The sequence below is a fragment of the Anastrepha ludens genome, chromosome 6 (genome assembly GCF_028408465.1).
Source record: "Anastrepha ludens isolate Willacy chromosome 6, idAnaLude1.1, whole genome shotgun sequence".
NCBI lineage: Eukaryota > Metazoa > Arthropoda > Insecta > Diptera > Tephritidae > Anastrepha > Anastrepha ludens.
Window position 1 is genome coordinate 114,264,979 of NC_071502.1, and position 24,943 is coordinate 114,289,921.

The 24,943-nt window shown below is 36.0% G+C and overlaps 2 protein-coding genes across 2 annotated transcripts in view; both read left to right on the forward strand.

The window, feature by feature from the left end:
* The first annotated feature begins 3,364 nt into the window (after nucleotides 1-3,364).
* The window catches only part of LOC128865646 (helicase MOV-10-like), a 43,388-nt gene continuing 21,809 nt past the window's right edge, over nucleotides 3,365-24,943 (forward strand). The window contains exons 1-2 of the mRNA XM_054105878.1: nucleotides 3,365-3,686; nucleotides 3,876-4,042. Of these exons, the coding sequence (XP_053961853.1) occupies nucleotides 3,650-3,686; nucleotides 3,876-4,042 (204 nt within the window). The 5' untranslated portion in view covers nucleotides 3,365-3,649. The remainder of the gene's footprint in view (nucleotides 3,687-3,875; nucleotides 4,043-24,943) is intronic.
* On the forward strand, nucleotides 20,003-22,009 carry LOC128865647 (tigger transposable element-derived protein 4-like). The gene is made up of 2 exons (XM_054105879.1): nucleotides 20,003-21,636; nucleotides 21,694-22,009. Exons 1-2 carry the CDS (start codon nucleotides 20,220-20,222, stop codon nucleotides 21,918-21,920), a joined length of 1,644 nt encoding a protein of 547 aa, XP_053961854.1. The 5' UTR covers nucleotides 20,003-20,219; the 3' UTR covers nucleotides 21,921-22,009.

Below are 24,943 nucleotides of genomic sequence, written 5' to 3' on the forward strand. Positions count from 1 at the left end.
ACTAAAAATGTGCGAATTTTTAAAACGCGTCCTTTATTTTTTATTATTTATAGGCTATATACGCAATAAAGCCACAACTTAATTAGCACACTGGTTACTAGGCCCTATACTTTTATTTAAGCTTGCTATTTGGTTTTGGCTCGATAATTATATCATACTTAGGAAAGCCCATTTGGTCGTTATTCTGTAATTAAAAATATGATCCTTATTAGATTGTAATCGAACTATTTGCCAAAGAAATGATAGCAAAGTTATAGACATTAAATGATCCAAAAATTATAAATCGTTGGGTCCTGAAATGTTATATAAATACCGGGGACTTAAATCTAAAACGAAGTGTTTTAAGTTCTAATAAAATAAAACAGGAGAACGACGACAAAGAACTTACCCACCGACCGATTTCAGGATTACGGAAGCTCTGGTTGAGTTCATCCAAAACATGCTAATGAACAGATTTGTGATTGCAACTCTTGGGGCCTCGGAGATCAGAAAATAAGTCAGTAGAGAAACTCCTCAAGGCGGAGTACTAGCCCCTCTTCTCTGCGTGCTGGCAATAAACTGCTTTCTAAAGAGCCTAGAGGAGAGAGGACAGCACATCGTAGCCTGTGCGGATGATGTTGCGATGGTAGTAAGAGGGAAATTTCCTAATACACTTTGTGAAATCATCCAAGATTTGCTAAACATGGTTAAAAACTGGTCAGAAAGCAAATGGGCTAAACGTCAACTCTAATAAAACTGAACTCATCTTTTATTACTAGGAGACATGAAATTCCAGAAATAACTCCTCCGATGAAGCCCGCTACTTATGTCTAATATTAGACAACAAATTCAGATTGACGTCAAATGTCGAAAATAGAGTAAAAAGAGCGGCAATAGTACTCTACTCTAGTAAAAAATTAATTGAAACAAGTTGGGTCTTTCCCAGTATGCCTACAGAGGCACTAGACATTATGCTCAACCTATTACCAATAGAGCAATTCGGCAAGCAAACAGCTGCCAATTCAGCTTTGAGATTAAGTGAAACCGATCTTCTCAGAACGAACCGTAGAGGGCACTCGTCAATTTTAGAAAAATTCTCCTGCATTCCTGGTACATATTTCTGTTAGAGCAAAGATAATAACTAATAAAAAATAAATCCTTCATCACGGTATTCCCTTCTAAAGAGGAATGGGATAACGGGCTTGTTGTTAACGAAAATTATATAAACATCTCTACAGCTGGCTCAAATATAGGAAGCAAAGTAGGTGGAGGAGTTTACTCTGATAAACTTGGCATCAGCCAGGCAATCATTTCGCCTACCTGATCATAGCAGTGTATTTCAAGCCAGTGAATTCAATGTCATAAAAGAGGGACTTACGGCGATAAAAACGAGAGTATTATCCACAAATGAAGTCTTGATTTACTCGGACAGTCAGCCAGTTGTTAAAAGCGCTAGAATCTAAAAGGCACTCGTCAAAAACAGTCACAGAATGTTTTAAACTTCTAAATGACGTATCTCAATACTACAAAGTACAAAGTGAGCTTGCTCGAATTGGTGCAACTCTTGATATCCAATTGTATGAAACGCTGATACCTCTGCCTATATATATGTATATAATTGGCGCGTACACCCTTTTTGAGTGTTTGGCCGAGCTCCTCCTCCTATTTGCGGTGTGCGTCTTGATGTTGTTCCACAAATGGAGGGACCTACAGTTTCAAGCCGACTCCGAACGGGAGATATTTTTATGAGGAGCTTTTTCATGTCAGAAATACACTCGGAGGTTTGTCATTGCCTGCCGAGGGGCGACCGCTATTAGAAAAATGTTTTTCTTAATTTTGGTGTTTCACCGAGATTCGAATCAACGTTCTCTCTGTCAATTCCGAATGGTAGTCACGCACCAACCCATTCGGCTACGGCGGCTGCCTATGCCTATAGCCACTTGCAAATTACTAATCGGGAATTGTAAATTACTATAACAACATGGTAAATGCAATTTGGCACAACAGCACTACATACGCAATAAGCAAACAGATTTGGCCGTAATGGAACAACGGTCCCTTAAAAAGGCTCTTGAGATTTAAGAGGTTAGGGGTAGTCAGAGGCCAGTAAAAATGATGGTTTTCAATATTTTTTTTGCCAGACAATTGCTTTATTTTACAAAAAATAAAAACATGGCATTAATACATCATGTTTTGACTTGGCTTTAGCAAAATTATAAAAAAAAAATTTTAATAATTGTAAAAGTTATCGCTGTTTGTGTGGAGGCCGTTTCTCCAGAAGTCCCTTGCGGTGCTCATCACAAGTCCGTGGAGATTCATCTAAAATCAATCGGACAAAAGAAATTAGTTTTATTAATAGATAATCTTGTTCCTGATCGAAGATTTTTTTCCAAAATTTAATATATATGGCGATCTCGGCAAATATTTTTCAGATTTTCGAGAAAATACCGACAATGAAAAAAAAAACTTGCGTCAGGCACGAGTTTTTTATGTTTTTCAAATGTAGTATAAATTTTATTGAAATCTACCAAGCGGTTTTTAAGTTACAGTGATCACCAGTTCAAAAAACATAGTTTGAAAAACGCATTTAAAGTTTTGCTATCGATTTATGTAGAGTTATACGAATTATTTAATTACGAACGCCCGAGCGCCCCTTGTTAATTGTTGAGTAAGTCGAAAAGTATTTGTCGAATTCACTTAAAATTTTCACACAATATTTTTAAGGTATTATACTTTAAGAAAATGCAAAAAAAAGAATCCATTTTTTTGAAAATTCTGACTACCCCAAACCCCTTAAAAAAACAATCCATTTCTTTGAAAATTCTGACTACCCCAAACCCCTTAAAAAAAATCTGATGAATGAATTAACTGGTCATTGTTTGATAGGTAACTACGCCAGAAGATTAGGACTCCCATAATACGATTTTTGGAAATGGAACAAGTTGGCTGATCAAGTCTGCGAAGCTCATTTTGAATGTTAATGTAATTTCAGGCAAAGAAATATAAAACATGTATTTTTCTTCATTTCTTGAACTGATGAACACTTTTTCGCTTAATTTATAAAATAGTATTGCGCAAATACTTGTTAAAAATGTACAGTGTGATTTATGAGTATTAATTTTGAATGAACAGTGCGAACAGTTTCACGTGTGTCTCAGCCTGGCAAATAAATAATAACATATTTATATAAACAATTTTTTTTCCATTTTTTGCTTTTGTTTTTTTGTGAAGAAAGTTATTTTTTTGCTATCGGGTTGGTAATTTATAAAAATTTCAAGTAGCAAGAATTTTTTTTAATATACAAACTTCTCATCAAAATAAAAATACGTAGTTTACCAACACTGTCGCCGCTAATGCCTTGCTTTCGCTGTGTTGTTTGGCATTCGTCAATTCGGTAGAAATGTTTCAGTACAAAATTGTATGCTATCGTTAACGGTTAATTTTAAAGAAATTTTGTTTTTGGTGTGTTATGGTTGGTGGTGCGGCAAACTAATTTTCTTCAATAGCAATAATAAACAAACCCGCATTTTACAAACAAACGAATACCGAATACATTATTTAGCACTTGTTACATTCTGTTGTGATTAAATACAGTGCAACAAAAAATAAGCAAATTTTAAATAGTTGTGATTGTGTGTGTACGTACGAGTAGAAATTTACAAGTATCAACATGGCAAAAAAGTCTCGCGGAACATCACGTACCTTCGGTGGGTAATTATGAAATTTATTCAAATAAAATAGAAATATTTTGGCTTTTTTACAATCATGAAATCAATACTAGAATTGTATGTACATATGCCTGTGCATGCATATGTATGTATATAAACTTTTCCACTTTTCTTTATAACTTCACTTTGATCATTCGAATATTTCTTGTGTATGTTGTTTCTGATCAGAAAAAGAAGTAGTTGGGCAATTTCTTATGTATTTGTTGGGATGTCAAAAAGAGAAGCCGACAACCGATTGGAGTATACTTAAGAAGGAGACGTATGCAGAATTTCGTAAATTCCTGGATTTGCCTCGAAATGATAATCTTCGTAAACGTATGTCTCATTTTAATGAGGTAAGTGTGTCATATGTGATATGTAAGCATAAATATTTATAAAATATCGGTGTCGGGTGACGACCGCCATAGCGGAGTTGTTTTGGGAATTATCCAGTGTAAGGGCAAATGGGAAAAAAAGCGCTCAAAAAAAGTCAAGAGCGTATTGACTCCAGTACTAATAATCTGAAGGAGCGAAATTAGTTGTTTTCTCAGTTCAGAAGTTAGTAACAAAAACACTTATAATGTTGATCTTTTCAATAAGTAAACACACGAAAGTAAAAAACACTTATGGTGGTCACAGTCACCAACGCTAACGCAGGCCCGTCAAACTAATGAGAGCCCCATGTAATGCTGAAAACAGTGAACACTGTAAACGCAATCCCCAGTCAGCTGTTCCCATGTAAATGAAAAATTCCTTCCTTCCGTATCGTAGTACCGTAGATTTTATTTCACGATTTTTAAAAAGTCGGTAATACCGACGCAGCTGATTGCTCTCTCACCACACAGTGTTGCCAAACAGTACATTTCGAAATCACTTCCAAAATAAACTTAGAAAAATTTTAATTTTTATTAAAATAACTTAAAAACAATTTCGAAGAATGTTAATCATAGATAAATGAACTATTTGCATTTGGTGGTTTTTGACTTTGACATATTATACAATGAAATATTGTAAGTGCCAAAAGAAGGTATACCCGCCGCTGGTGTATATTAAGGGGACCGTAAATGGCCATATTTTCCCTGATTTTCATTAAAATTATTTAAAAAATTTGCAAAAACTTGTAAATTCACATAAAAAGTAATATCATAAAAAAGATGTGTGCAAAATTTCAGGGAGATCGGTCAATAACTTTTCGAGTTATTGTGTACGCCAATTCGAAAAATATAGTTTTGAGAAAAACGCGTCTAAAGTTTCAATACAAAGTAACTATACCTCTCCCAGCGCTCGAACGCAAAGAATAGAGTCGTCACGGTTGACGATCCATAATATAAGAAATACTTAAATTTACATTCTAAAATTTTTTTGACAAAAATTTTTTTTTCGAAATTTTACAGGTATCTGTTCCCTTAACAAGTTTTGACTACTTGCTTATTTACTTTTTAAATTGAATTATTTTGTTTATGAAAATTCGGTAAATTTCAAAATTTAATCAGAATCTTTAAATAAAATCCGGGTATACAGTTTCATAGCTCATTGAATTTTGGTAAAAATCACATTGATTTTTGAGACTTTTTTTTTTGCTGACTTTGTGGCGTTGAAAATTATGTAAAATATATATTTTTTTTAACTAGTTCAATAATTCACTCAGTTCTATTTGCTTTACTTGTTTTTTTTTATCATCTGGTTACATTGTAGGCAATTACTATTATTGTTGGTGTTGGTGATTATTCGTGCGTTATTTGTGCGTGTGTTATTTGTTTGTGGTATTTCTTCGCTTTATTTACATTTTTTTCTAGAAGTTTCTTCTCGGAGAGCGGTAATGTTTGGTTTTATTCTCCTTCGAGCAGTAAAATCTCTCTCTCTCGCAACCACAGTGTTGCGTAGTTTTGAATATAAAAAGGCACTAAAATCCACATTTAAAGAAAAGAAAATACCAAATGTTTATAGGATTACTTAAAGAACTTTGTGTGCGTGACAAACTGTCTTTACTGTGTGCGTTTATAAAAATAAGTCTGTTGGGGTTATGTACAATAGATAGAGTTTTAAAAATCCTTCCTTATAACATATGTTATGAGAACTCCTTTAAGACAAGCCGAAAAATATTTTTTTTCCTATATTTGAGGTGAAGTTATACTCGTATCCAGTGATATGGTACTCCTTTTTAAAAGAAATCTTTATGATTTCTTCAGTAATATCTACTATGATTGTGAATACTCCTCTATGCTTTAGTCCTTATTTAGTAAATCCAAAGGCTTTTTGAAACTTATTAAAAGGTTTTACATGTTACGCAGAGTTGGGAGAAGTGGATCCTTTATTCATGCACAACCTTAAAAGGAGCAAAAAAATTAGACTAGCGCTTTCAAAGCATCAAATATTATAAGAATCAATAAATTTTCAATAGCATAAGTTTTAATGCAAGAGTGGTATTTTTTAGCTTTTTGGTTTTTAATAAATGTTTTGTTTAACTTACAATTTTGGGCTTAAAATTATTTATTTATTTATATATGGACTATAATTATAAATAATTACATTTCAATAGAAAGGCAACTAGCATCTGGGGCTATCGGCCTGGGGGCTTTAAATTAAAAAAAACTCAAAAGCAAAGGGATGGCAATACTGCACAACTGCATTTATATGATCTCACGCACTCTCTTGTTGGGCGCACTCTTTTTCCTATCATTCTTGCTTAAACTAAATTACAATTATTTAAAATATGCAGTACCATTGCTTGTGCGTATTTGGAGATTTGCAATTTTCCCCTCCACATTTTGAACATTTGTTGGGGGAGTCGGGAGAGGTAATGGGGGTAACTACATTGCGAGATCATAATTTTTGCTTTACCACTCCGTGCCAACCAATCGATTCCGAAAAATGTTAGTCATGACCTTTCAATTTGATATCAACTGCACATACACACATGCAAGTACAAAAGTGCATTGGTGCTTTTTACTTCTATGCTTTGTAAACGCAAGAAATGCAGGTGTGCAAAAGCAACAAAGAAACCAGTGACAAAAATTCTGGCTGCAATAAACAAATGAACTGCGACGATAAGCCCATTATCAGTTTCTGTTGATTTACAGTTCATCGATATTTAGTAATTTTTCAAAGGAATAGGCGAAAAATTCCATAGGCGGAGATTACTACTATCAGAAAAAATATTTTCTATTTGGTTTTTATACTCTATCGAATTGTAGTTAAGCCCAAACCATTCTGCTAAGACGACCGCCCGCAGCTTTGGATTCTACGTCATTCATTTGTTTTCCCCTAAGCTAAGCTAAAGCTAAATTTAATGAAACACAAAACGACTGACGTCGGCATATCTGTAAAATTCGCTCAGAGCCGAATAACGGTCTGCTAGGTAGTACACCTCTAAAAATCTGCTGGTGTGGGAGAGAACTAAGAAGATAGTGCCAAAATAGCAAGAATGATAGAGAAAGGTACTCAAAGGTAGAGAAGGTACTCAATTTGCCTTGCCAAAATAGCGCAGATTTGCCAAATTAGCGAATAAAAGTTAAAAATTAGGTTAAGTTCGAAATTTGTTTGCAAACAAAAAAATGAAAACAAAGCTCTGCAATTACTTCAGCTAAACAATCGCAATCTGCTGTATTCTCTCAACTGTGAATAATACTGTAATAATAGTAATAATTTATAGATAAATACATACATATGTATGTGCTTGATTCGTCAACTCAAATCAAGGTGGATTTATTATAGGTGACAGCATTCACCCAGCTGAATTTTTCGCCGTAGGTATGGCTTACGACAAAATGATATGCCTTGTTTGTATGTATTGGTGTGTTTACATTCATATGTTTACATTTGATTACTGATTTTGACGTGATGCTTGGACCAAACGCAACAACAAATACATGTAGGGTTTTACTTATATGTGGTTGCTGTCACCTTTAATAAATCCACCTTGACTCAAATGCAAGTATTCAAAATTCTGTCCATGAAAAATTCCCCATTTTAATTTCCTGCTCCAGGAATTTCCCAAGCGAATATAAAATATAGATACTTATACAAATGTTTTTGTACATATTTATCAAGGCGCATTTATTGAAGGTGGTTGGCACTAGGTCCACAACTATGTTTTGCATGTTTGATTTTCACGGCAAAGTATTCGAAAAATAGAAAACAAAAAATTAATTCGCCTTGCTTTATGGTACTCTGTGCCGACAGGTACATGGACACAGCGGGAGAAAATAACTAATCAGCTGATTTACCAACACCACCTTTAATTAGCCTTACGGACAAAAAAAAATCCATTCGCTACATGCAGAGAATATGCTGGGAAAAAATGATCAAAACAGCAACAAAAAATTTTTTGGGCTAATTCATACTTTCACTTTATGATATTAAAATTCATTGGGCTATTTTATTGCTGATTAAAAAGTTTACAATTTTGATGAAAATTTGTGGAATTTTTAGAAATCCTGTGCAAAATTCGAAACTTTAAGTTGTCGAATATTTGTTGTAGAATGAGCTATATATAGGGTTTTTCAATAAGGGTGGGTAGATGTTGAAATGGAATAAAATGGCGTTTGCTGTGTGGCACGTAGCGCCGTCCTGCTGGAACCACATGTCGTCTAGGTCCATATGGTTCAATATAGGCCATAAGAAATTGGAAGGGCCACCACGTCTACCGAAAAATGGGCGCAATGCGCGCAACGTTTGCGTTAATGAACACTCATTTTGATAATAAAGTTTTATCATTTGAACGTGCTGTTCAATCGTGTAACTTGCCATGATGATTTGGCATAAACCACTGAATAATAAACAAAAGATTTGACAGATGTCACCAAAACAAAATGGCTGCCACAGGGCGCCAAAATCGACCCGCGCCAATTGAAAAACCCTATATATATTAGGTCGGGTCGATTTGTGGGGAGGCAAAAAAATCGCCCATTGCTCTGTGAAAATCATATTCTAGGGATCAAAATAAGAAACTTTGCCGAAGGAACCATACCTCTAAAACGAATTCTGATGTCCCCCCAATTTGGGTCGAACTTTTTAGTTTCTTTTTTCATGTAAAGGCCAAAAATGGTGATATTTTGAAATGATTGTATGGGGAACCGGCGGCCGCCGTAGCCGAATGGGATGGTGCGTGATTACCATTCGGAATTCACAGAGAGGTCGTTGGTTTGAATCTCGGTGAAAGCAAAATTAATAAAAACATTTTTCTAATAGCGGTCGCCCCTCGGCAGGCAATGGCAAACCTCCGAGTGTATTTCTGCCATGAAAAAGCTCCTCATAAAAATATCTGCCGTTCGGAGTCGGCTTGAAACTGTAGGTTCCTCCATTTGTGGAACAACATCAAAACGCACACCACAAATAGGAGGAGGAGCTCGGCCAAACACCTAACAGAAGTGTACGCGCCAATTATTTTTTTTTATTTTTGTATGGGGAACCCCCCAGGGGAGTTCCAGTGGCTGTGCCACTGGCATGTGTGGATCGGCCGTCCAAAGTTAGTGGGGGGTCGGACATGCATTTGGACTCGATTGGAGCACTCTAAATGGGTCAAAGTGGGATTTTTCGTTCGACCCAAATTGGGGGACATCAGAATTCGTTTTAGAGGTATGGTTCCTTCGGCAAAGTTTCTTATTTTGATCCCTAGAATACGATTTTCACAGAGCAATGAGCGATTTTTAAATCGAACCGCCCTAATATATATACATACATATATACATATTACAATATATATATATTTTTTTAAATTAATGAAAATTAGAATTCCGTCAAGACTGGTCACAATAACACGCTTCTATTATTTTGTCCATAAGTGTACATATTTTTGCTATAAACTCCCCCGCGATTGACGAACTTTTTGCATGTCTGTACGTAATTAAAATATATGTATAAACAAGTTTGTAAAATTAATGAATATCAGAAGGATGGTAGCGGTTGGGAAACACGTCAAATAATCGATGCACGGGGTTTCCCGAAATAGCTATCACTTTTGTACATCTATCTCCGCTGTTGTGTGGTTCTTGTTATGGCTTTTCCAATATGAATTCACAGTAATGAGTTCGGCATGTTCAGTAAAAAAATATCAAAAACGCGATGCCATTGTGTTAACAATTTTTTTGTATTGTAATATAGTTGACACAGAAAAGTTATTTTCAAGTGCGATTCATTGTGTATTGTAAGTATGCGCATATGTATGCGTAAGTATTCGTATATGCATGTAAGTATGTGCATATGCATGATTGATATTTTTGATTTTTTGTTGTTTATGTTCTCTATAATTTTGATTTAATGGCATGCAATTGCATATTTCCATGTAAAGCAGTAGCTTAAGGGAAAATTCGTACGTGGAAGGAAAACTTATCAACTCTTTTGTAATATAAAAACGAAAGAAATAGTAACTTTCATGCAGGTTGTTTAAGGGGTTACATGGGTTTCGTCGGGTAAAAAAACGCCTATTTTCAATATTTTTTTTCTATGTAAAAAATTATTTATTTAATTCAAACTTTCTTCTGTCTTATAGATACATATTTAAAGAATAATTTCTGAAACTTTCAAAAAGAAAAAAAATCGGTGTTTTAATTAAGGCCATAAACTTGTACTTGAACGAAGGAAAGAACAAAAGTAAAAATTGGTTTTTGGCAGATATTTTTCCAAAAAAATAAAAATTTCGGTCAAATTTGCTTGACATTTGGTTTTTTTTTTTAAATAGTTGTAATTGAAAAAAAAAATCCTCCGTTCAAGGACGAGTAAGTTGTATCTCGAACACCTGTATAAAATTTCATTAAGATCGGTTGAGTAGTTTTCGATTTGACAACCGACTTTGAAAACAACGTTCCGAGAAAAACGGGTTTAAAGTTTTGAGTAACAATAAAAGTGCCTTGGAGCGCACACATTCCAAAGACTGTATCTCCGAAACTATTATTCGGATCGACTTGAAAATTTAGGATAATATTCTTGAGATGTTGTATAAATTAATAAGCAAAAAAATCGATATTTGAACCCCCGAAAAACCCCTTAAGTTTTCATTAAGAAAGTTGATTTTGGTTCATGAAATCTTCAATAAAATACGGTGTACCCAGTTCAGCTGCCGTAGGCCGCATTTTTATTTCTAAATTATTTTTTTTTTTTTATGGATTTTCGCCTTAGTTGTTCCAACCGAAGCAAATATTACGTGAAATAAAAAGTTCCGATTGTTTTTCCGCTAGCTGACTTTAATGAATAATATCTCACGATGTATACATTGAAACGGGGGTCACATTGTACGGCGATTTAATTACGCTTCAGAAAAAGTTCTTTAACAGTTTTGTGTTTGGTAAAGCCAAGGTGAATCTATTAAAGATGATGTTGGCAAATCAGCTGATTTGTTTTTTTTTTCTTTCGTCGTGTCCATGTGGCTGTCTGCTCAGAATGAAAAAAGGCGAATTCATTATTTGTTTTCTAGTTTCCCAATACTTTGCTTTGACAATCAAACGTACAAAACATTGTTGCTGGTCTAGTTCCACCAACTTTAATGAATGCGCCTTGGGTAAAGCCAATGGAGTGTTACAGAATTCCAAATTTGGGGGGATGGTTATTTTATTATTTTTATTGGCCCATACTTCATACTCTTCTACTTCATACTCTGGTCTATTGTTTTTGGCCACGAGCCTATAGTTGGAGGCCTCTATTCATTAATGGGTTTAGCATCACTTTTCTTCGGTTAGTAAGTCTTCGCTTCGCGAGGGCTGCACATTCGCAGAGGATGTGCGCTGGCTCCTAATCACCCAGTTCGCTACAACGAGTTTCTTGACATGATAACGGAGTGTCATTTGATGATAACGACAGTGTTCCGTATAAGCAGAAGATTCATTACACTATTCAGTAGCCCTTTCAGACCATAGTGGAAAAGTCTGGGCAGGCGAGCAAAAAAATGTGCTGCTCATGGTTCCAATACAGTATCAAATGCAGCGGGCGGGGATTTCAAACAATATGTTCTGGTAGGACAATCGTCGAAAATATTAATAAAATCATGGAAATATTCGAGTTGAGCCTGCATGAGTGCACTTATTTTATTATATTTGCTCATGAATTGAAGATACGTGAGAAAACTGGTTGTAACTACATATGTATGTATGTACATTTGTATAGCGATAATTATAACTACATAGGTATGTATGTATGCATGTATATATGTATGTTAATTGCATCGTGGAAATAAAGCAAACCAAATGTTGAGCACTTTTTAGCTTCACTTACATTTTTATTTATGTATACAAATGTACGTGTATGTATGTATGTGATTAACGGCATGTTCATATGTTCCGCTAAACTAAAAAATATACTATTGTAAAAATACTTACATGAGCACGTTTATGGATAAGCATGCAAAATGTAATTTACATTCTAGAACTATGGAAATGCATACACACACTTACATACATCCACATGCGTCTACATACATATAGCGTTCAGATTTCAAGTTTGATGACCGCCACTTCTTCCGTAAAGTGAAACTGAAAGCAATTTCACTTTTTTTTTTAATAATTTATTATAAAATTATTGACTGGGTGCTAATATCACCAATTTTGGTCCTGGCAGTACTTATTGAAAACAAGAGAAAAATGTCAATGCTTAGACAGAAATTTAGAATGTATATATGTAAATATGTACAATGTAAGGCGTTTTTCAATAGGTGCGCTTCAACTTTTTTCCGATAGGGAGGGCGAACGACGCAATATTTTTTATTTTTCCCTTGTCATTTGTAAACTTCATTAGTATACATTTCATCATGAAACGCTACACACTTGAGCAACGATTTCAAATCGTGCAAATTTTTTATGAAAATTTATGGCCCATATTTTTTCGTTGAAGAGAACGATCGCCACGTTACTGTGAATGGAAATCGATACCGCGACATGATAAACGATTATTTTTGGCCGCAATTGAATGATATGGACTTAGACGATATGTGGTTTCAACAGGACGGGGCCACAAGCCACACAGCACACGCTACAATTGATTTGTTGAAGAGTAAGTTCGATGAGCGCGTTATTTCCAGAAATGGACCGGTCGAATGGCCGCCGCGCTCGTGTTATTTGACGCCTCTAGACTATTTTCTTTGGGGTTATGTGAAGTCATTGGTCTACAGTAACAAGCCGGCGACGATTTGTGAGCTCAGAGCCAATATTGAACGCGAAATTGCTGGAATTTCGGCAGATTTATGCAAAAGAGTGGTCGAAAATTGGGTTCAACGATTGGACTTCGTAAAACGTGCACGCGGTGGTCATGCAAAAGAAATCGAATTTCATACTTAAATGTATATGTTCAAACTCGATAATAAAAAAAAATTAGTTAAAAAAGTCAAACCGTTTGTGTTTTATTCAAAAAAAAAGTTGAAGCGCTCTTACTGAAAAACGCTTTACAATGTAATATCCATTATGTGCATATATGTACATACACTGGTGGAAAAAATAATAGAAGCAAGCTAATTTTTAGCATTTTTTTTATTTGTATGAGCCGTTAATTATGAACGCATTAACGTTTCAAAATTGAAGAAATCGAAAAATAACATGAAAAACTTAAAGACTTGCATTAATTCTTTAATATCTGCTTGAGTTATATCTTCAAAGCCTTCTCCATCCGATTCTCGACCCAACTCAATTATCTTCCTCCAAAGCTACGCTACTATTCTCACCAATAAATATATCAGGTTGTGGCCTCCAACAGGCATGCAGTGTTGATTTTTTAATCTCTTTAACGACATGCTGATGTGTTTGATACAATCCAACATTGTAAAGGGTGGTTAAATTTCAAGGGCCGATGTTGAATGTGAACCACACCCAAACGTCAAGTTCATTTCTGCATTTCATTTGACATTTTTCAATTTCAGACTAACTCAATTTGAACCCTGGAAAGATACGCAATCGAGCAACACGTTAAAGTTATTCCGGCTTATTATGAAAACGGGCGTTCAAATCAAAATGCATATCGCATTCGTGATTTTTCGGTAAATTTAATCGTCCAAATGTGCGTACAATCGGAAAAATTGTGCAAAAGTTTGAGCAAACCGGGTGTGTAGGAGATGTGAAAACACCAGTGCATGCTCGTACAGCTCGTACTGCAGAAAATATTGCTGCTGTTCGCGATAGTGTGGTTAAAGAGCCGTCCACCTCAACTCGTCGTCGTGCCCAACAATTGCACCTCTCACGCTCGTCGTTGATGAACATTATGCATAAAAACTTGCATTTACACTCTTACAAGGTGCAATTGACTCAAGAACTAAAGCCTCTTGACCATTTCAGGCGTCGTCAATGGTCACAATGGTGGCAGCAAATGGCAACAGTGAATGAGGCACATTTTCACCTCAGTGGATTCGTCAGAGTGATTGCCGAAAAACCAATTCACCCACAAATAGTGCCTGTTTGGTGGGGTTTATGGGCCGGCGGCATCATTATGTTCGCTATCGTGAGATGTAACGAACTTTTTATGGCCCGAATAGGAAGATATGAATGGGGACGATACGTGGTTTCAACAGGACGGTGCCACTTGTCACACTGCTAACGAAACAATGGCTCTTTTGCGCGAAAAATTTGATGACCGATCACGTCGCGGCGATGTCAATTGGCCGCCAAGATCATGTGATTTGACACCGTTGGACTTCTTTCTTTGGAGTTATTTGAAAGAAAAGGTGTACGTCGATAAGCCAGCAACAATTCAAGAGCTAAAAGATGAGATAATTCGGCACATTAACGGCATAGAACCTCAATTATGCGTCAGCGTCATCGGATTTGGACCATCGGACGGAGGTGTGCCGCCGAGGTCGCGACGGCCATTTGACCGATATTTTGTTCCATACGTAATTGAGCCATACCAATATTATCATAATAAAGAGAAATGACAAAAATTTCCTAAAAAAATTGTATTTTATTCAAAATCAACACCGGCCCTTAAAACTTAACCACCCTTTACATTTTTTCCGGGCATCAATAATTATTATTGAAAGAGTTCCTTTTTTCCACATGATCTGAAATATACCTGAATAACTTTTTTATATACGGGGCCTTGAAAGTCGAAATTATCGCTTGGTCTAGGGGTTGCAGCAAAGAAGTCGTATTTGGAGGTAAAAACACAACTTCAACATTTTCATTCTGCAAGTCTTGAGGGTGTCCTGGAGCATTATCAAGAATTAGAAGCACGGGTCCATGGACCATAGACGGATCAAATGACCCATTTTAAACTTCTTGTCAGAAGTTCTTAGAAATAACATTATTAAATCGTCGTTTGCCTTCACGACTTTTATTAAAAAATACATCGAATGTATTTTTCAAGATTTACTCTTCTCTTGCTAATTGTTTTACCGAGAAATATATGTGATCTTAATAATATAATAGGACTATCAATAAGTTCGTGCGGTTTTACAACAGATGGCGTAACTTGATTATTATTCCATCGATCCACATTTCCAAACATTCATTGGAGAGCTACTGTCGTAAGGCACAAACGTCAGTATAAGTTTTTTATTTGAAGCGTAAACAACAATATTTTTACCACACTTGAAAATGTCGAATTTCGTGCCAAATAATGTGTTTTTGCGGGGAATTCTTCTTCATTATTTTAATATGAAGAAAAAAGCAGCCGAAAGTCATCGTATCTTGGTGGAAGTTTATGGTGAGCATGCTCTATCTGAGCGAACGTGCCAGAAGTGGTTTGCACGCTTTAAAAGTGGTGATTTTGGCTTGGAAGACGAAGAACGCGAGGGTGCGCCGCCAAAGTTCATGGATACCGAATTGGAGGAATTGCTCGATCAAGATCCGGCTCAAACGCAAGAAGAGGTTGCAAAAACTTTGGGAGTTGATCAATCAACCATTTCCAAACGTTTAAAAGCCATGGGAATGATCCGAAAGGTAGGCCATTGGGTGCCGTATGAATTGAAGCCAAGAGACGTTGAACGCCGTTTTATGGCATGCGAACAACTGCTTCAACGGCACAAAAGAAAGGGTTTTTTGCATCGAATTGTGACTGGCGATGAAAAGTGGGTACATTACGACAATCCAAAACGTCGGGCAACGTATGGATACCCTGGCCATGCTTCAACATCGACGTCGGCGCAGAATATTCATGGCCTGAAGGTTATGCTGTGTATCTGGTGGGACCAGCTGGGTGTTGTGTATTATGAGCTACTGAAACCGAATGAAACGATTACGGGGGATGTCTACCGACGACAATTGATGCGTTTGAGCCGAGCACTGCGAGAAAAACGGCCGCAATACGCAGATAGACACGACAAAGTTATTTTGCAACATGACAATGCTCGGCCACATGTTGCACAAGTGGTCAAAACATACTTAGAAACGCTCAAATGGGATGTCCTACCCCACCCGCCGTATAGTCCAGACCTTGCGCCATCCGATTACTATCTCTTCCGATCGATGCAACATGGCCTGGCTGACCAGCACTTCCGTAATTACGATGAAGTCAAAAAATGGATCGATTCGTGGATTGCGGCAAAACCGACCGAATTTTTCACAAAGGGAATCCGTGAATTGCCAGAAAGATGGGAAAAAGTAGTAGTAAGCGATGGACAATATTTTGAATATTAAATTTGTAACCATTTTACGTCAATAAAGTTTCAAATTTCGAAAAAAACCGCACGAACTTATTCATAGTCCTATTATATAATATTTTAAAGACGGGTCATTTGACCCACATTGGTAGGAATAGGAATACATAAAATACCGGTAGGTTTAGTGTTAAATACTTTTTCACATCTGGCACGAAAATGTTATGGGACCAATCATTGAACCACGTTGCACTCTTATTGGCTTTCCAGTAAACGGGAAGATTGTTAATATTCAAACCTTTAAACGACCGTGGTCGGTTAGCTTTACCAATTACGAATGGCTGCATAATATGATCTCCAGAAGCATTACTACAAAGAAGAATCGTTATACGATCTTTTGGAGCCTTATGACCGCTAGCTAATTTGTTGTGTTTTGCTAGAAAGGTCCTCTCTGGCATTTTCTTCTAAAATAATCCGGATTCATCGGCATTAAATATCTGTTCTGGGCTGTATGGCTTTGCGCCAATAATTTCAGCAAACTTTTGTGGATATTTTTGTGCTTCTTCCAAATTAGCAGATGCCTGTTCACCTTTTAATTTTAGACTATTCAAAGAATGTCTTTGCTTAAATCGTTGGAACCAGCCAGAACTTGCGTTAAAAGCCACCTTATTCACAGAAATGGACGACATTTGGTTTTGCAGTGTGTCATAAATTATTAAAGCTTTATTTTGTATGGCATTCGTATCAATTGGAATTCTTTTTTGATTTTGGTCTTCTACCCATATCATCAGAGCCTTTTCCATGTTTTCCATAGTAACATTTCTTACTTGTGAAGTTGTACTCATCGTATGCATTCCAGCTGCTACACTTTTTCTAATTGAGTCCTCGGTTTTTCTTTATTGATCTTATTGTTGCTTCGTTTATTGAATAAAATTTAGCAATATCAATTATTCTTTCTTTATTTCTTAAGCGGTCCAAAATTTCAATTTTAGTTTCTAAAGAAATCATTTTTCTCTTCATGCCGGTTTTGTTAATTTTTGCTTTTCCCATAGTAAAACTTTTTTTGCTTTTGCATTTAAAGGTAAATTCCGTGTTTGTTTTTGTTTTGATTAAAGTACATTATCAAAGTATTATGACAGAATAGCATATAGTATTGCCAAAGTTAAAACAATGTTAAAATAAACTAAATAAAAATAAATAATAAAAATTGGTTTTGATTTTGAAAACGGTGTAAGAACGAATCCGTGTTATGCGAATACCGTGTAAGGCGAGGTATAGGTGTATTTATATATTTTTATTTAATACTAGCTAACCCGACGAACTTTGTTCCGCCCTAGAGGCAATAAAAAAGCAGATTTTTGATTTTATTAAGTTTATTTTTTTATTAATCAAGTATTTCAATGAAGCTTTAATAGATTGTACTCTTCAGTTAAGCACCTTGCCATACACAACATTTTTTGTTTTATTACACTAGTTTACACCAAAAATGGTCCTCGGCCAAAAGGCGTTTTTTAAACTAATTTGAGGTCGCTGGAACCAAAAATGAATTAAATCTTTTTTTTTCAAAGAACGGTTTCCGAGATATTCCCAAAAAACCTGTTTTTTGGGCAATAGTGCAGTTATTACCTGCAATCTCGAAAACAATGCGCGCCATTTCTTTGAAGTGCATACATTTCGAAAGGCACACATATAACCTACATGGCAATATATAATTCGTGTCAATGGAAGTCGTAGTTTTCGCAAAACAGCTGTTGAAAGTAAAAAAAAGGCATTCTTGACGTTTTTTAATAAATTATCAAAGTTTACTAACTTTTTTCTGAAACAAAAAATTTTTTTATATCGACATGAGATAGGTTTCCTGAAAGACAATTTTCTCACCTACATTTTAAGCCTAAGTTTGTCTGAATCGACGAAAAATTGTAGAAATTATGACTCATAAAGTCAACACGTGTGATTTTGCAGCTTTTGACTTGGCTATGTTTGAGGTCAAAAATACGCTTTTGCTCTCAAACTTCTTCTTTTATGTTGCACGGAATCTTCACGAAGTTGCATCCAGCAGTAGTCGCTCATCATTCCTTGATCCCAAAAGCCCTCATAACGCTTTTCAATCGTAGTAATATCTTGATGATATCGCTCGCCTTGTTCATCACTTTCAGCCCCCAAATTCGGAGGAAAAAAATTCAAATGTGAAGTAGGTGTATTTTTAACCTACCTGTTAACACCTGTTAACAAAAACAAAGTTAACTGTAAATTTTCCAATAATTTTCCAATCAGTTTACATACATGATAAATATATTTTGGAGTATGTACGTTTTACAATACTAACCAATAGTTTTTAAGTATTTCATCATTGTATGAATCAATTGACGGTCGTTGTTGCTCCTGTTGTTTCCCAAGAATTCATGAACAACTTTTTGAAAAGCTTTCCAAGCTTTAGCTTCGGAACTGTCAAGGCATTGTTGAAATTCTGTGTCCGTAAACAATTTCTTTATCTGTGGACCGACGAATATACCCTCTTTGATTTTCTCTGTTGACAATCTTGGGAACTTGGTTTTCAAGTATTTAAGGGCTGTGTTTTCCGGTTTTTTGCCAAAGCTTTCACAAAATGTTTCATTAGCCCAAGTTTTATATGCAAAGGAGGGAAAATAACTTGTTTTCTCAACAAGTGCTTTTTTGGTAACGTTGTTTTTTCCCACGACATGCTCCACACGCTTCGGCCAAACTTGTTTAGTGAAATGTTTGTCATCCGCTCTGCTATCCCAAAGACACGAAAAACAACTGTATTTGGTATAGCCACCCTGCAGACCAGTCAGTAGAGCGACAACTTTCAAGTCACAGCATATTTTCCAGTTATACGAACTGTAGTCAATTAATTGAAGTAGCTCTTTCATTGTCTCATAAGTTTCTTTGACATTCGTAGACATAAATCGTTTAATGCTCTCTGATTAATTGGCTCTGCCTTCTGACTCGATGTACTTGGGGAACTGCTGACATTCGAAATCGAAGCTGTTATTCCTTGAGAACTGAGGGACTCTGCTTTTGGTGTTGGTGGTTCACGTTTTGGATATTGGGTAGAATGTGCTGCGGTTTTTGTCACTGATGATACGTCGGGATACGTACGCTTTGCTATATTTTCCTCCTCGAAGTTTAGTCAGACAAAAATAGCAATCACTCACATGGTCTATAGGATTCCTCCACTCGAATCGCTTACCAAAAGATAAGTATGACCGTGAGCCTTTGGTAAATTCGTTCAAACGTGCAGAATATGTAGCGAAACAGAGTTTGCAGTACACGTTTTCTCCATATTTTTTGCTCGTAAACCAAAATATTGCTCGTAAGCTGCTAATATATGCGTGGTCAGCTTTTTTCGAGCATTTTCTTTGAAGATATATAAACCACAAATAAAAAAACAGAATTCATCTCGTGCGTGCTTGCACATTTCAGTGAATATTACACAGATATAAACACAGAAAAACAAAGTAATTTCTGCTGTAGTGCAAGGGGCAATCTGAACTTGCCCGACCGCCTGACGGACATTATTCTTCATTATGTATTCCGCGCCTTACGACCAGACCTTACTCGACAACAGAGTCCGTCTCTTTTCCTCTGTCGTCGTGCACAAATTTATACTTGCAGAAATATGGCGCCACCGAAAAATATGTACATATATACAGACGTACAATGGTCATATCTACAAGGTCATACCTCTTATTTAACTGGAATTGGTACAATGGGCAAATAAGCCTATTCTGCGATACATATATATATATATAAATATATACAGTCGAACTTCTCTACAGTGAACTTCCATATAATGAAGCTCTCCTTATAATGAACTGGTTTCGAAGACACAGCTTTTTCATTCTACTTTCGGTGTATTTTTGTCTCCTTATAATGAATTTCTATATAGTGAAGTTTTCTATATAATGAACAAATTTTACAGCTGGAAATTCAAGCGTCCTAAGTTTTTGTCTCCATATAGTGAATTTTTTCAAAAGTTTTCTGTTGCAAAAAATTACGGTTAGATGTGGACAAACTGTAATGAGGGGAATCCCAAAATTAAAACAGAAAAAGCTGAGCTATTACAGTTTTATTCAGTGATTGAAGTTAAAATGACGCATCGAAGCAGCATTTCGCTTGAAAAAAAGTTATTAATGATTAACAAAGTTTATGAAGGAAAGAAAAAAAAAAAAGATATTGCCAATGAATTCGGAGTTCTTCCCAGCACTTTATCAAATATTTTAAAAAATAAGGAAGTGATTTTAAAAAATGCGGAGGATTTGGCAATAAATACCAAACGCAAAAGACTTCGACCTTGTCATTTTGAGGATATTGACGAAGCAATGCTGAAATGGTTACTCGTTGCACGTGGTAAGAATCTCCCTTTATGTGGACCATTATTGAAGCAAAAGGCCAAAGATTTTGCGGAAGCACTAAGACACCACGAATTTGAGGCAAGTACAGGTTGGTTAGACAAGTTCAAAAGTCGGCATGGCGTTATTCAAAAGACATTATGTGGGGAAAGTGCTGACGCCAACATAGAAAACCGTGATGAATGGGTAACGAACGTCTTACCGAAATTAATTGAAAATTACAACATTAACGACATTTTTAATGCCGACGAGACTGCTTTGTTTTTCAAATGCTTGCCAACTAAAACACTGGCATTCAAAAATGAAAAATGCTTTGGTGGGAAGCAAAGCAAGGAGAGAATAACTGTCCTGGTGGGAAGCAATATGACAGGATCAGAAAAGCTAAAATTGCTGGTAATCGGAAAGGCCAAAAATCCGAGGTACTTCAAGGGGATAAAATCTTTAGGTGTCGATTATGAGTTTAACAAAAAAGCATGGATGACCAGTGAGATTTTTACGAAATGGATTGTAAAACTCGACAAAAAATTTTGTGATCAAAACAGAAAGGTGTTGTTTTTTGTTGATAACTGCACTGCCCACCCTAAAGATGTAAGAGACAAGTTGAGAAACATTCATCTCGCTTATTTTCCTCCCAACATGACTTCGTTACTGCAACCAATAGACCAAGGCATTATCTACAACATGAAACAACATTACAGAAAACGAATTTTAACGAATATATTGACTCAAGTGGATGAGGGAAATTCTGTTATGGCCATAGACTTGCTGCAAGCAGTTCGAAATCTTAGCAATGTATGGAATGTCTATGTTAAACCAGAAACAATTGCCAACTGTTTTAAAAAGGCTGGATTTTCAAAAGATGCTATGCAGATTCCATTTGAGCATTGGGATGAAGAGGTCCTTCTTTCAATATCGGATTTGGCTGCTTTACAGTCTTCATTTAAAAAAGTAGCAAATATCGAAGCATCGTTTGATGACTACGTAAATGCTGATAATGGTGTGCAGACTTGGGACAACCCATCCGAAGAAGATATTTTCAACAGCATTTTTGAAAGTCCAGCTGAACCTGGTAAGCATTTATCTTTTTATAGTCAAACAAAAATTTAATATGTAAATATTATTTCAGATAACGATGAACACGATTTGACCGTTGAAGAATTGGCAGAAACTGAGGAGGCATTACCTACGTTGATACAAGCTGCTTCATCCATTAGCGTAATTAGAACCTTTGTGGAAATGAGGAGTGACGTGCCGATTAATGTTTTCAACTCTCTACATGATTTGGAAGCTTTTATTGAAAATGAAAAATGGAAGACTGTAATTCAAACCAAACTCACTGATTATTTTAAATAAAGTTACATAAAAAATCAATGTTTCTTTATAATGAAGTTTCTATATAGTGAAGTGATTTTCAGGTCCCGTGCGAATTCACTATATGGAAGTTCGACTGTATATCTATTTGTATGAAATAAATATTGTTTTTAATTATAGTGAGCCTAAGAACAGTTATTTTGCGTGACTCAATCCGCAGGCTGGCATGATTTACTTTTGTTCGAAACCGTATTGTATACATCAAAAGCATATACGACAGACGATGAAATTGTCTTCATTCACATAATAGTTATAACTTCTACAATTTTTCGTCGATTCAGACAAACTTAAGCTTAAAATGTAGGTGAGAAAATTGTCTTTCAGAAAACCTATCTTATGTCGATATAAAAAATTTTTTTGTTCCAGAAAAAAGTTAATAAACTTTGATAATTTATTAAAAAACGTCAAAAATGCCTTTTTTTAATTTTCAACAGCTGTTTTGCGAAAACTACGACTTCCATTGACACGAATTATATATTGCCATGTAGGTATTGCCGTTCTTTGAAAATAAAATTAAATTCATTTTTGGTTTCAGTGACCTCAAATTAGTTTAAAAAAACGCTTTTTGGTCGAGGACCATTTTTGAAAGTCAAAAATTGTAAACTAGTGTTATCAGGTGCAAGAACAAACAACGCAGATGGTTTTCCGACCCGTGAACATGCCACATATACTCGTAATTGATTATGTGAGAAACATTGATTTTCTAGATTCAGACCACAAACTTTCAAGGATTGGCGTTGTGATTTGTTAATGGTCATGGCGTATGCAAGACGGATCGGAAATTGAAGTATTTTAAGCTCAAACGGAAGATCGGTTGGGATCCTCGGAATGAGAAATTCTTCACCTTCGAATTTTCCTTTGAGTATCGTCGCGTAAATCACATTGTTCATCAATTTATTTGCCACCAAACGCGTACCGTTGCAAAGTTTTGGTGGGCTTATGTTTCGAAGCATGATTACTACGGAGCCAACTTTCAGGCGTAAATTGTGCGGTGGTAAGCCAGGCACGTCCAAGGAATTTAAAAATTCAATTGGACAGTTGGTGGCTTCATCTTCATTTGTTACACAGTCAATGGATTTGAATGAATGCATTGTTCCAATGATATCATTTTGAATTATGTAATCATCTACATCTGTATTCTGAGCCGCTAAAATTGCTCGCTCACTCAACCATTAATTATTTTTGTAGTTATTAATGATGTTTGGGAATACTTTATTGATAAGCTCGTCTTTCGATGAGACAAAGTTACAGAAATTCTGAGAAAAAGAAATCAATCCGCTCGATTCGTCGACAGGTACTCGACCATTACCGATAGTCAGTAATTGCTCAGAGAAATCTTCAGTAGATGTATCATTAAGTAATGCAACTCTCATGTTTGTTGTCAGCTGAAGTTTCTTCACATAGCGCCATCGATTCGATGATTTGAGGCAAGCGTTTATTTCGTCAGCAGCCGTTGATCTTGGAATTACTGATAGTGTTTGGCGGAAGTCGCCACACAGTAAAATCATTGCGCCTCCAAAACATATCGAGTCATTGCGTATATTTTTCAATGTTCGGTTAAGTGCTTCTTATGCATGTTTATGCGCCATTGTGCATTCGTCCCAGATGTTGATTTTCGATGCTGATAAAACTTTGGCCATTGCTAAGTTTTTTGAAATATTACATGTTGGTTCTTCAATTTTTTGAAGATTTAACGGCAATTTTAATGCTGAATGAGCCGTACAGCATCCTTCAAACAATGTGGCTGCTATTCCAGAAGAAGCAACTGCAAGCGCAAAGTTGGATTTCGCACGAACAGTGGCTAAACTTACTGACATGAGGAATGTCTTACCAGTTCCACCAGGGGCATCAAGGAAATATAAACCACCATTTCCATCAGCAATTGCCTTCATTAATGTATCATAAACTTCTTTTTGTTTGGCGATTCAACAGGGGTACATTTGTTTGAACTACTAAATCTACTTGTTGATCTCTGTTATTCGCTTGACGATTTCGCATTGCCAACCGAGCCGTTTCACGGGCTGCCTCGCTGTGCTCTGGTGATTGAGAAGCACGAAGTCGAGCCATACTAACGCGGCGCTCTTCACGGGCAATTCCTTGTGCTTCTTCAGTCGTTTCATTCCCAATGTTTCGTATCCTTCTTGCATTACGGCTTTGTCGGGAAAGATTCGATCGGCTTGGTCGCGGCATTGATAATGATGATTCAAAGAGAATACAAATGACTGTGATTTGAATGAATTTTCTACTCAACCATAGACAAAATTACGTTTAGCTGTAATTTGCGTTTTGCTATACCACATTTTATAATGACTTCACGGAAACACGTTCGAATGTGATAAAAAGTATCCTATGTCCGTCTCCTGGTCCTAAACTACCTCTCCACCGATTTTCAGCCAAATCGGTTCAGCCGTTCCCGAGTTATAAATAGTGTAACTAACATGACTTTCTTTTATATATAATATATAGATTTACTTTACACAGAATACAGAAATTTAAATTTATTCAATTACGGTCATGCCATCTTCTTCTGGAACATCATTTGAATTATACTCTGATTTTCTTCCAAATCCATTTCCTGGTGAATCATTGTTCCGAATCTCTCATGTCTTGCGTTATAGCTATCGTTAAACGAATACTTCTTGTCTAAGTAGCCTGTTCGTAGTGCATTGGAAACAACACTATCACTTATTTTGTCCCATGAATTTTTTACCCAATTCACAACTTCTTGTAAGCCTGGTTTTACAAAATTACCGAATTACGATGATTTCTCACCATTCTGTTTTCAATGTATGCATTGATTTCCATCTGCCAATGATCCTTGAATGGCTTGTTTATTGCAATGTCAAGTGTCGGGAGGTAACCAGCCATTCTTGCCGGAATCATTATTTGACCAATCTTCCTCTCAGCAAGAAAGTTTTTCATGTCTTTAGCGCGGTGAGTACTGGCTGAATCCCAAACTAGTAAACCTCAACAGTGGTGGCGGCATAAAATCAACTCTTCTTTCA

Coding starts and splice junctions, on each gene's coding strand:
- LOC128865647 (XM_054105879.1), top strand. CDS start 20,220: ATGTGGACAAACTGTAATGAGGGGAATCCCAAAATTAAAACAGAAAAA. Junction 21,637..21,693: donor TGAAAGTCCAGCTGAACCTG/GTAAGCATTTAT, acceptor ATATTATTTCAG/ATAACGATGAACACGATTTG.